At 41.7% G+C, this 12089-nt stretch overlaps 2 protein-coding genes and 1 pseudogene across 4 annotated transcripts in view; 2 read left to right on the top strand and 1 right to left on the bottom strand.

Annotated features, from left to right (window-relative positions):
* LOC146866687 (uncharacterized) overlaps positions 1–12089 on the bottom strand; it is a 406500-nt gene that overhangs the window by 332663 nt on the left and 61748 nt on the right. The window lies entirely within an intron of this gene.
* Positions 1–12089, top strand: part of CYB5R1 (cytochrome b5 reductase 1) — a 151576-nt gene that overhangs the window by 61499 nt on the left and 77988 nt on the right. Inside the window, exon 5 of the mRNA XM_085600251.1 lies at positions 2198–2327. Within this exon, the coding sequence (XP_085456377.1) occupies positions 2198–2327 (130 nt within the window). The remainder of the gene's footprint in view (positions 1–2197; positions 2328–12089) is intronic.
* Positions 3800–4965, top strand: LOC146866690 (18S ribosomal RNA; annotated as a pseudogene).

Consider the following 12089-nt stretch of genomic DNA (forward strand, 5'->3'; position numbering starts at 1 on the left):
TGGAAAAATGTAACTGGTGTTTTATTGTTTGAGTTATGATGGTTGTGTATTTCGAGGCATGAAAGGCTTTGGCCCAAAATGCCTTTTTCAATAAACTTGAAACTTGGTTGTGTGAATACATCTGCCATCCAACACTTGTGCAAACCTTTTCACTAACACTAGTACCAATAATGTCCACCAAACAACCGATTTCTTCAGGGACGTCATAAGTTACTTTATTTAAAACATTCAAGCCCAAGGTCTTGTGCTGTTGTACATTGTGAATTGCAGTCTTGCTTTGTCAACAGTGCTGCCACATAAACAGCAAGGTAAACCATTTGTAAATGCGGGAGTCCCACCTCCCTCCTCTTCCTATCAAGGCTCTATGCTTGTATGGACTTGGAGAGATGGGCGTTTGTCCTGGCGCTCTGCTGTATTGAGTCACCTTATGGAGGTGGCGTGGAGAATAGTCTACGGCACATAATGTCTACAACTGCCTTCGTCTGGAGTTCCTTTTCCACTAACCCCATGGGAACACATGCACACAAAGCTGCTTTTACAGATTTTTACATGCTACGAGACTCAGTATCTAACAAAACTATGAATGGTTTAGTCCATAGTCTTTTGTTTTTTTAGCTGGATACAATTTAATCATTTTCTCAATAGAGGAGTCTCGGGAGATACACCTGTTCCACCACTTTATAATCATTATTAAAATGTCCTTTTATCATTAAATCACCCTCTCTTCAAAAACAAGCTTTTGACTACGTTGCTGAAGGTTAGAGTATTCCTTTTCCAGATAGTGCAGGTCTGCGTTAAATCAATCTAACGTGGTGACCATTTGACCTTCAGAGGAATAATCTTCTCTCTTCTCTGGAGCCCAGCTAAGCGGAGCAGCTAGAATCCGTCATGATCCCTATTCCTGCTCCTGTCCATGGGCACCTGATTTTCCTGTGACCCAACAAGAGAAAGGGTGTTTTGGTGGAGGGGCCTGAGTGAGGACTTTCAAATAGTGCCTAAATGGAATGCATTTTGTTTAAGTCCCCACACATGGTGACATGCACACCTTCCCACTCCCATGCCTATTGATTGATTGCTCCCCAAATCTGTGCATTCACAACTGCAGAAGGCTGTGACTGGAGGAGCTCTGGGTAGAAATGTATCTTGCTCTGATGCCTCAGCTTCACTCTATGCAACCTGTGGGTCCCCGAGAGCTCATTAGAACTCATCCCTCGATGAAATGGATCCCTTCAAAGGACATCCCTGTTTACTGGAGATTGGTCTACCCCTCACATTCATAATGGGACATCTGCTCCTGGGGAATATTTGAAAGCACAAGCTGAGCAGCACCTGTTGATGCTTTCTTGCTTGAAGGAGTATACTGTGGACATCAAGACGCTGTTACCCCTTTTGGAAATGCATCTACACAGTTACACTCACCTTGATGTGCTCTGTAGTGTGGACAATCTCCAGTAGATGGACCATAGATAAATATTGTTCCATTTGGACAACAACTTTGCATCTAGATCACTTTTATTGGTTGCCTTACTGACCGGCGACAAAATGTAGCAGGGGCACTGGTATTCATGGCCTGGTTGAAGGCTTGCTTTCCAGCTCCATATACACACCACCCTGTTGCTTTCTGTTCCTGGTTGTTACCCAATGGTGGGCACATTGAGGGTGAACAGGTCTTGCCGTCTTCTCAGAGCACACCAAGTCAGTGTCTTCACCATCCTCAAACCACCTTTCAGCTCTCCCCCCTGTATTCATTGGGGGGCTTATTTACACCAAGATTCCATTGCTGTAGGTCTGGTGCTTCCTTGAGTAAAAGAACGGTTGGCTGTTTATTTGTGGGTAGTGTTTGCGAGAGGTACTGGTGGACCTTCTGGAAACCTAGGTGTGTGGGAAAGTGGAAGCTTTTAAAAGGACCACACCAACACACTAGGGAAAAAGGATAGCAGTAACGTACTAACTCGTTCCCACCCAGCACTGCGAGTTCAGCAGAAGCTCTAAAAAGTGTTTTTTGGGAATGGGTTTGACCAGGTTCTCACAAATTGCACCCAAGAGTTCATTTTACCACTCCGTCCTTGCAGAGCTTCATTTGTTTATGTATGCAGTAAGGAACCTTGTCTTCTCCTGGACAATGTAAATTGAAAACTTAAACTGCAATGTACAGATGGTGATAATTTTCTGATAAAACTTTTACTCTCCCTCAAAGATCTACTTTAAAGGCAAACACCCCACTTTTCAAGAAGGAGGTAAAATGTCTCAGTACCTTGACAACTTGGCAATCGGGGATATGGTGGAAGTTCGTGGACCCAGTGGATTGCTGGTTTATGAGGGAAAAGGTAAGGCATCTGACCATGGAAAATATAATGTACTGGGCTTGTTGATTTCCCACTCGGTTTTCAGCATAAGAACAAAACCATATTGCCTAAAGATAAGATGTGCTTTTTTTGTATGTCTCTTATTAAGTGCTTACATTTTGTTTCTTTTAATTAAGAAGGGTAATTTTATATGGAAAAATGTGAATAAACCACGTTTTGGTATGTTCCGATTGCCTCCTCGTACTTAGTTCTATTCCACCATCAGACAGAATTTGAACCTGTCTGTGCGGGTTCTGGATCCTGGTTTTACTAATGGTGGCTCTAGTAAACGTTTTAAAATAATGATAGATGGACAGGGAAACGTGATATGCTTGATAGTTTAAAAGTGAGTAATGGACTTTCTGCAAAACCTCTCAGATATCAAGTAATGTTGCTTTATGCTCCTTCTGGCAGTGGTACAAGTCTTCAAATCACATATATTTACTCATTTTCCAAGGCATTGTTAACAATATTTAGATAATATTACTATATGCCATTGTTCCACAATTAAGCATATGTGGTACAATCTGTTTTTCTAATGAGTTTGACCTTTTTTTAATGATTAATGGTTTTCTTATTCTCTTTTTAACACTGCCATAGGTATAGCTTTTGGGGCAGTACTACATAAACATTTAATATCCTGCACAACATAAAGGAAAATCGCACTTCAACAAGTCACTGGTCTAAATAGTCGCATTTTACATCATCTTTTTAAAAATAAATTACTTTTGTGGATTGGGAATTTGGCAGTGTCACTTTAACTCAGGCTGGTTCCAAGTGTCACATTGCACTGCAGTATATGTTAGCGCAGACAAGAAAAGATGAAGTTACTCTGTCAGTGGCCCATGAACAGTAGCTGTACTGTGAGGTGGAGCTTACGTTTTAAAAAAACACAAAAGTTTCGGAAGATGTTCATGAATGTGCTTGAGATGTCTGGGAATCTATCTTTCCGACTCATTTTATGTGTGCCAAAAACTGCAATTCTTTGTACGTTTCACCTCACCAGTTTAACACAGTTATACTTGGTGACCACTTTTATTTTACTCCTTACTTCCATTGCACGTAGAGTATACCTTTCAAGACCCATCACCCCTTGGGCTAAGATTTTCAGTACTTTGATGTAATGTGCAGCCCTCACCATCAAAGCCACTTTGAAAATACCCCACTATGATGGTCAAAAAGGTATGATTTCTGATCTTACTCTCTATATGGTTTGTATTCCTGACAGTCACACATCACTCTGCTAAGTGTTCCATATTACACAGAATCTATTCAAGAACACTAAGCACCAGAGAGACAATTCTCATGCGAAACATGCTTGGCTTTCAGGGAAAGTGCCCAAGTTCTCCTTGCACAACAAGTGTTCTACCATTTCACTTAAGGTGACAACCCCGCAGTAGGGCAAGCAGTGTGGGAGGTGGCACATCTCTCCCAAGGTTCTTGATGAGACCCGCTCTGTGCTTGATCCTACCAGTAGCATATGCTTGTCTCACAGATTAAGTCATGCATGTGTAAGTATACTCAGCCGGTACAGTGAAACTGTGAATGACTCATTACATCAGTTATGGTTCCCTCGATGGCTCCATCTGTTACTTGGATCTCTGTAGTACTTCTAGAGCTAATACAAGTCGATAAGTGCTGACCTCCTGAGATGCATGCATGTATCGGACCAAGAGCAATCTGGACTCAGCTGACCAATTTGGTGACTCTAACGTTTCTGCCGATCGCATGTCCCTGTGACGGCGATAATACATCCGAATGTCTGCTCTATCAACTTTCTATGATACCTTCTGTGCCTACCATGGTGACCACGGGTGAGTGGGAATCCAAGTTTGATTCCAGAGAGGGCACCTGAAAAATAGCTACCACATCCAGAGAAGGCATAAGGTGTGCAAATTACCCACTACCGACTCAGGGAAGTAGTGACTTAAAGTAGCTACACCGGTATCTTTGGAGGCCCTGTAATTGGAATATGTTCACTTTAAATCCTTTAACAAGGATTCATTTGAGGGCAAGTCTAGTACCAGCATCCACAGATATTCCAGCTCCAATTACGTACATTAAAGTTGCTGCATTTAAAAAGCTTGTAGTTGGATCTTGAGATTGATCTGGCAGTCACCCGCGAGGCGAGCTATCACCTGTCCCAGCCCTGTGCCTCTTGGCACCGCCTTGATGTTCTTGTCTGTGTGCACTGGGGTTCCAAACCATTTACCTTGAAACATTTGAGTGTTCAAAGCAGGCCGGTCACCTGAATACTTCAGCTGGGAATTATTGAATAGGATTCCGAGTCTGTTTTCTGTTTTTCGGGACTGGGGCCATGAATAAGAGGGATGACCGTGGGCATTCATATTGTGCTGCTGTAGGTGAAATTCTTGGACTGGCTTGAGATGAACCAAAGTGAAAGCATTTGCCAAGAATGTGTTAATTAATCAAGAATAAGGGTCATAGGTTTGAAGAGGATCAGTTACAGTCCTAGTTCCGACCATAAACGATGTAAACTAGCGATCTGGTGGCATTATACCCATGACCTGTCGAGCAACTTCCGGGAAACCAAAGTCTTCAGGTTCTGGGGGGGCGGTGTATGTTTGCAAAGCTGAAACTTAGAGCTGAAGCATCATTATCACTGTCCTTCTTCCTAGTCGTCGTAAGCATTGTTGGCAACTTGCTCAATATGCATCTTTCACTATGAGATTTTACTTGACATGGAATGAGGATTTCGAGGCATAAATCACTGTCGAGGTCTACAAGGGCACCCCTCGTCGTTGAGGATGCCTTCCTCATGGAAGACAACTCATAGTAACATGCTATAAACATCAAAATACCCAGAAGACTCCCAATCCTCCTACACATTTTCAATCCTAATCGGAGCACAACCTTGAAGCATTAGTCTCCTAGTGGACGGTCTTGATTTACAACATCAACAAGAATATGCCTCTTTTATAACATAATTAGTTTCTGATACAAAGACTGTCAATGAAGTGGCAAGCAAGACCGCATCAGTGCCAACATCTATATTGTTTGAGATTTTGCAACTTTGACCTTAAGACTCTTGGTTTGTTATTAGTACGTTTGGAAGGAAAAAACATGGATTTGTGTCACACCAGCCTTAGTTAAAGCTTCTAAACTTTAGCCTGAGACAAATATATCTAGTTTCTGAGCTGGACACACTAGACCTAATTGTTTTAGTTACAAGTATTGTTTTGCTGGTTCAAAATAAGGGTCCTTCCTCATCAAGCTCCATACTTCGTCAAACAGGAATATTAAACAGGTGGGCGGCAAAAGAAAGAAAGTTTGCCAAATTTCAGTTATTTCACTATAAAGTTTAATTTTCAAAAGCTTTTCTAATTTATTAGAGGTTTTCCCTCTGACAATTCCCATGTTTTCAAAATGTTCTGGATAAATTTGTGATTGTTTTTGATTAATCCGTTCTTGTTACTAAGAACATGATGACCTCCCCTCTCAAGAATGCCGATATGGAATATACATGAAATATTTCTCATGGCAAGACGTTTCTTTGAGAAACTGGTTCTGTCACCAGCAGCAAAAGGATTACTTTCACATAGAGGCAGAAAAGAAAGGAAACCACCCTTCAACAGTGCTTGATAGTAACAAAGTATGGTCCCTTGCAAGTAGCAGTGATTAAGGAGAAAGGGAAAAGAATATCTATACTCTACCACTTTGAAATGGGAAGAGGAGAAAAAATCTCTTTATATACAACCCTCACCTACTGAAGTAGTGGGATGTTTCATCATTGGGTTCACCCTAACTCCTAAATGTCAGGGTGAGCTCAACCATGTTCCAGGGAGCAATTTAGAGAAGGCTTAATTTTATTTATTTGTGTGGTGAGCAGGAAAGATTAAAAAGTATGGGAAGGGGCAACCAGGATGTTGTGGTCCTTTGACCCTAAGGTAAAAGCGGGAACATGGTTCTACCTACTCCATTGGCCTATATAGATCGTGGGCATTCCTCAGGGCGTTACTAGAGAAAAGATCCCCCAGTAATGTCACCTTGTAATTTATACAGGTGGGAATGGGTGGTGCTAAACAGCATACAAACAAAAGGAGGGTATTTTTTGTGTTGAGGGATTTGCCTGTGAACAGAAAGTTCAAACAGAACAATAGCATGATTATGCTTTCATTTTGCTCAAAATTCCTTAATTGTATTAAAATGACAGACAAAGGTCATCTATATATTGTGGCATATTGCACCAGCTGACAAATTTTCAGCAGGCTAGGCCATTCATTTTATTAAAATACTTTTTTTGCGTCCGAGTTCCGGACTTAACTCAACCAAAGGCTTCAAAAGATGCCATAAAAAATAAGTGAGGGGTAACATGAGGTTTTATGTAAAAAAAGTACAGAAACCTAGCGAGACTGTGACCATTAGAGGCTGAATTAGCTGTGACCTGCATAATTAGAAGACATCACAAATACTTTGCACTCCATTGTTGATTTACCTCAGCTATGAACAAGAAATACTTATCAAAGGGCGGTGGGGGTAGGCTCTGTAGTCAAAATGTGTTGAAAGTAAAGGTGAAGGAAAGAGAGAGAGCGTAAGGTAAAGAATGCCATCGCGGGTAATCTATACTGAAATGACCGCATTCGTATTGGTATCCAGCTCTGTTTTTGCCTGAAAAATGGTCGTGCTTACTGATTCAATGGCCCCAACCAGCAGCAAACTTGTCTGTCCTGACCGCTCCCCTAGGCTGGTAATGTGCTGTATGCACAGGGCTTGTTATAACAACCCAACGCTGGCCTTCTGGCGCTAGATTTCCAGCAATGTGAGTCGCGTAGCGTTATTACGCTTACTTAAGTCACCCACCGTTCCTATAAAGTAAGGGTAGGGTTCGGGTGATCAAAGCTAAAGGATGTTTAAGCGCAGTGGAAACAATACATTTTATCGTGCTGCGCTGAATAATAAGGGTCCTGACCGTGTGCCCGGCACTTGTGGGTGTGGATCATGACACCATTTGACATCCGAACGTGTCGGCATCCACCACCCCCACCATAATTTTGTATCAAGTGCCAATGTTTAGAAAGTATGTTTCTCACTGTGCCATGCTGTCTATTGTAAGTAGCGATCAATCTACAAGCATTACTGTTGCTTTCACCAACTTTCTGTTTTACATTGCTTGTCTTAACAAAACTTCTTCCCTTGTTTTTTTCTTTACCTTTTGTATAGATGTTTGCACACAATTTTCAGCATAACCTCTAGCTTTAAAGCGTGTTTTTAAAATGTTTAACTCATTGACTAAGACCTCTGGTTCACTACAGTTCCGTAGGGTCCTCAGGCATTCCCCATAGGGGATACTTCTAATGAGGTTATCAGGGTGGAAGCTTTCTGCGTGCAGCAACGTGTTTCCCGCTGTGGGTTTTCTAAACAGCCTTGTATGTAATTTTGCATCTTTTACATAAATAGTCAGCGCAAGAAAGTTTACCGATGTATCACTGATTGCACTCGTGAATTTGAAGTTCAAATTATTCACCTGAAGCTTTATAATAAACTCATTATTGAGGTCACTGAGCCTTTCCTTACGACAAATCGTCGATGAACCGACTCCAGTGCAACATGTTGTTTTGCCATTCCTCCTGGTACTGATTCCGGACCTCCGGCAGCAGGCACTCTGGGGCGAGTAGTACCGACGGATAGAGCGGTGCTGCCTTCCTGAGCGGTTGCCAGGTAGAGGTGAGGTCCTGTACCCAGCATTGGCGGGTATCAGCAGTTGCTATGAGAGGCCTATGACACTGCTCTGGCCCCATATCCTTTTCAGTTTCTTCTTTTTCACTCCATTTTGCAGTAGCTTGTTTGTAAGGTCCTGACGAAAGCCTGATCCAGTTTGGGTCTTCTAGGGCTGAAACATGTTGACCATCTAAGCCTACACCAAAGCGGTTTAAATCCATACCGCAAGTGCACTCACTGCTTTTTAAATCCTGACAGTGGGCATCTCTTGATTAAAGTATTGCTCCGATGCCTCCTAGCCAGTTTTAACCATCACTTGATTATAAAAAAAACTCACTAATTCTTTTTTGATTGTTTGCGCTGCATCCTCACTCACACATCATAACTCTTCATATGTGGATTTAGTCGATCCTCTGAAATTACAAACAAAACATCCCTGAGCTCCTCCCTCTCAGTGAGGGTGTTGTAGCCCCCAAAGGAACTAGGATTTTCCTTTGGGAGGAGAATCCCTATGATGAAGCATGTCACCATTGGTGAGTGAGGGATTACGTCCTTAAAGGGATTTGCCCTTAGACACACTGTGTTTGCCAACTCTTATCAATTAGGTTAATCATCATCGCACAAGTTTAGATCATAACTTGGAGGTGTTGTTGTTTTTGTTTCTTTTCGCTGTCTTACTTTTTTAGTTTACTGGCACTTCCGGTAACTCTATAGACCCTAGGATTTTCACTGTTTGATAATACTGTTTCCGGACCACCTGCTCCTCCCACCAGCCCATATGCACACATCAGTGATGATGTTTACACAATCACATGTCCCTGCGGCTTATGCTATATCGGCATGATGACTAGGAAAATCCGAATAGGAATAAGCGAGAACAGGAGCACAGTACATTGTAAAAAAAAACTATCTACTAGACTTACAGCGCACATCATTGAGTAACCACTCCGGTAAATACCTACGTTGGTCTATCATTGAGAAACTGACTCCGGGCCACAACACTACCAAAAGACTCCTGGAAAAGGAACATTGATGAGTGTATAAGCTACGGACTAACACAATGCGATTGAATGATGACATCCCATGGCACCAACTTAATCTATAGTTCTGATATACGGAATACACTCCGGGATCTACCAATGTTTTTATCTCGGTGGGTCCTCAAGTGTGATGTCGGGCCAAACATTAGGCTGAAAGGCTACATAATGTATAGAATCCACCCTTTTCTAATCTAATGTGATGCAGTATGCCCGTTGCAACAAATACCTTAGCAAGAACCCAGGGACCTTGGCATCTAAAAACTATTTCCCCAAAAATGTCTTTCCAACACGTTATATATATATATATATATATATATATATATATATATATATATATATTCCAAACGAAAACGCGCACTTTTTAGTAACGCAATGCAGGCCACACCATCAGTGCTTCGTATAGTTTTTAATCTCAGCAGACAGAATGCATAACGCGTTTCAACTCTAACGAGTCTTTGTCAAATGCTTACAATCGTTGGGCAGGCTCATTGGTTCTTTTAAACATTCAAAGCCATCAACACTGAGAACAGACTGGTTTCTCCCATATTACGATTCACAGCAGTAAAAAGCATTTCTCAGATTTTAGATAAATTAACTCTGGCCATGATGTAAGGTATTATTTACAATTTGATTGGTAAATGATCTCATATACATGTAGTATTTTCAATCTGCCATCATTAAATGCCTTAGATATCTTTGTTTGGTGGTCATCTGGACCACAACTACCATAATGCTCTATTCCTGCTGTCCGTACATAGTCAGTCATAATTAGTTCCCAATTGAATATAGCATTATTTTCTACTTTGTGACAAAATTGCATGTTCCCGGACAAGTTCCATATCCTGGCAGAAGTCACATTAGCAGTGTCAGAACCGCTCCAACTCAGTTCTTAATAAATTCATACTTGCCTCAGAGATAACGTTCATGGAGGCACTGCGTGCAGATGGATTACATACTTCAAACACTGGCTGATTAAAAGTCCATTTTCAAAAATAGAGGCGAGCCTCCTCACAGTGGCCCTGCCATCGATATTCTATCAACGTCCGATCTCCAGCCAGCGATGTATTTACATTTCAGGAAGCAGATATACACAGAAATCCAACTGCAAACCCTGGCTGAATTGTAATCCATTTCCCAGAATAGAAGCGGGCCTCTCAACGATGGCCCTGCCATTAATACTCTGTTTAGTGTCCAATTCAACAGCCGGCGGGCGCTCCTTTAACACAAACTCCAAATGAAATTCTGACGTGAGGGGCGCCACAGCCTCTCGGGTCGGGGCCCTACAAGGTGCGCCAGACACCTTCAATATATATATATATATATATATATATATATATATATATATATATATATATATATATGTATCTATAAATGAATTTTTTTCTCTCCAATCTGTTTAATTGAGAACCTTAAAATTGGCTTAAATTAGCCTACATGTTATGAAGAGCTGGAACAAAGCATGTCAGGAGAGTCTCTCTGGTCTAATATACGACGCAGGACTACTCATCCCATAAGGCTCTGCTACAACTGAGTAGGAACACGTCTTGAGGGACATTGACGTTCGGATTTCGAACAGTGTCATGACATGTGCCAAGCCGAGAAGTGCTGGGCACACTGTCAGTACCTTCATTATTAAGCGTAGCATGATAACATTTATTAAATCTCTGCTGGCTTAAACATCCTTTAGCTCCGATCACCTGAACCCTGCCCTTGCTTTAGAAGAACGGTGGGTGAATTACTACCTAAGGCTTGATCACGCTACGCGGGTCACATGCCTGGTAATTGAGATCCAAAAGGCCAGCACCGGGTTGTTATAACGAGCTCCATGCACACCGCACATTACCAGCGTAGGGGAGCGGTCGGGACAGACAGGTTTACTGCAGGTTGGGATCCTTGAAGCAGTAAGTACGACCATTTTCCAGGCAAAACAGAACTAGATACGGATACAAACACTGTCATTTTAGTATAGGTTACCCGCGATGGCGTTCTTTACTTTACACTCCCTCGCTTTTATTCACCTTTACTTTCAACCCTAAGTTTGACTATAGGACCTACCCCCACCCCCCTTATAAATATTTATTGTTCATAGCTGGGGTAAGTCAACAATTGCTGGCATCCAAAGTATGTTTGATGTCTTCCACATGTGTTTCTAATTATGCATGTCACGGCTAATTCAGCCTCTAATGGTCACAGTCTCACCATCTTCCTCTACTGTTTTACATAAAACCTTGTTACCTCTCGCTTATTTTTATGGCAGCTTCTGAAGCCTTCGCTTGAGATAAGTCTGGAACTCGGATGCAATAAAAAGTATTTTAATAAAATCAAATTACCTAGCCTGCTGAGAATTTGTCAGCTGGCACAATATGCGACAAAATATAGATGACCTTTGTCTGTCATTTTGATACGTTTAAGGAATTTTGAGCAAAATGAAAACCTAATCATGCTATTGTTATGTTTGCACTTTCTGTTCACAGACAAATATCTCAACACAGCGAGTACATTCCTTTTATTTGCATGCTGAAGTAATTCTTTAGCACCACCTGTTCCCACCTGTATAAATAACAAGGTGACATTACTGGGGGATCTCTTCTCTAGTAACACCCTGAAGAATGCCCAGGACCTATATAGACCAATAGAGTAGGGCAAAAACATGTTGGCGCTTTTACCTTATGGTCATAGGACCATAACTTCCTGGTTGCCTCTTCCCATGGTTTTTAATCTTCCCTGCTCACCTCACAAATAAAGGGATACCTTGGGGTGAGTTAGGGATTTTTATTAAATGTAAAACAAAACCCATACAAAACAATTAACACTTCTCTAAAGTGCTCCCTGGAACATGGTTGAGCCCGTCCTGACATTTAGGAGTTAGGGTGAACCCAATGATGAAGCATGCCACTACTAGAGTGGGTGAGGACTATATATAAAAAGGTGTTCTCCTCTTCCCACCTCCAAGTGCGGTGGAGTATAGGTTTTCTTTTCCCTTTCTCATTAATCACTGCTCCTTGGAAGGGAGGGTACTATTTTT

Source organism: Triturus cristatus, chromosome 1_2, assembly GCF_964204655.1.
Source record: "Triturus cristatus chromosome 1_2, aTriCri1.1, whole genome shotgun sequence".
NCBI classification, from domain to species: domain Eukaryota; kingdom Metazoa; phylum Chordata; class Amphibia; order Caudata; family Salamandridae; genus Triturus; species Triturus cristatus.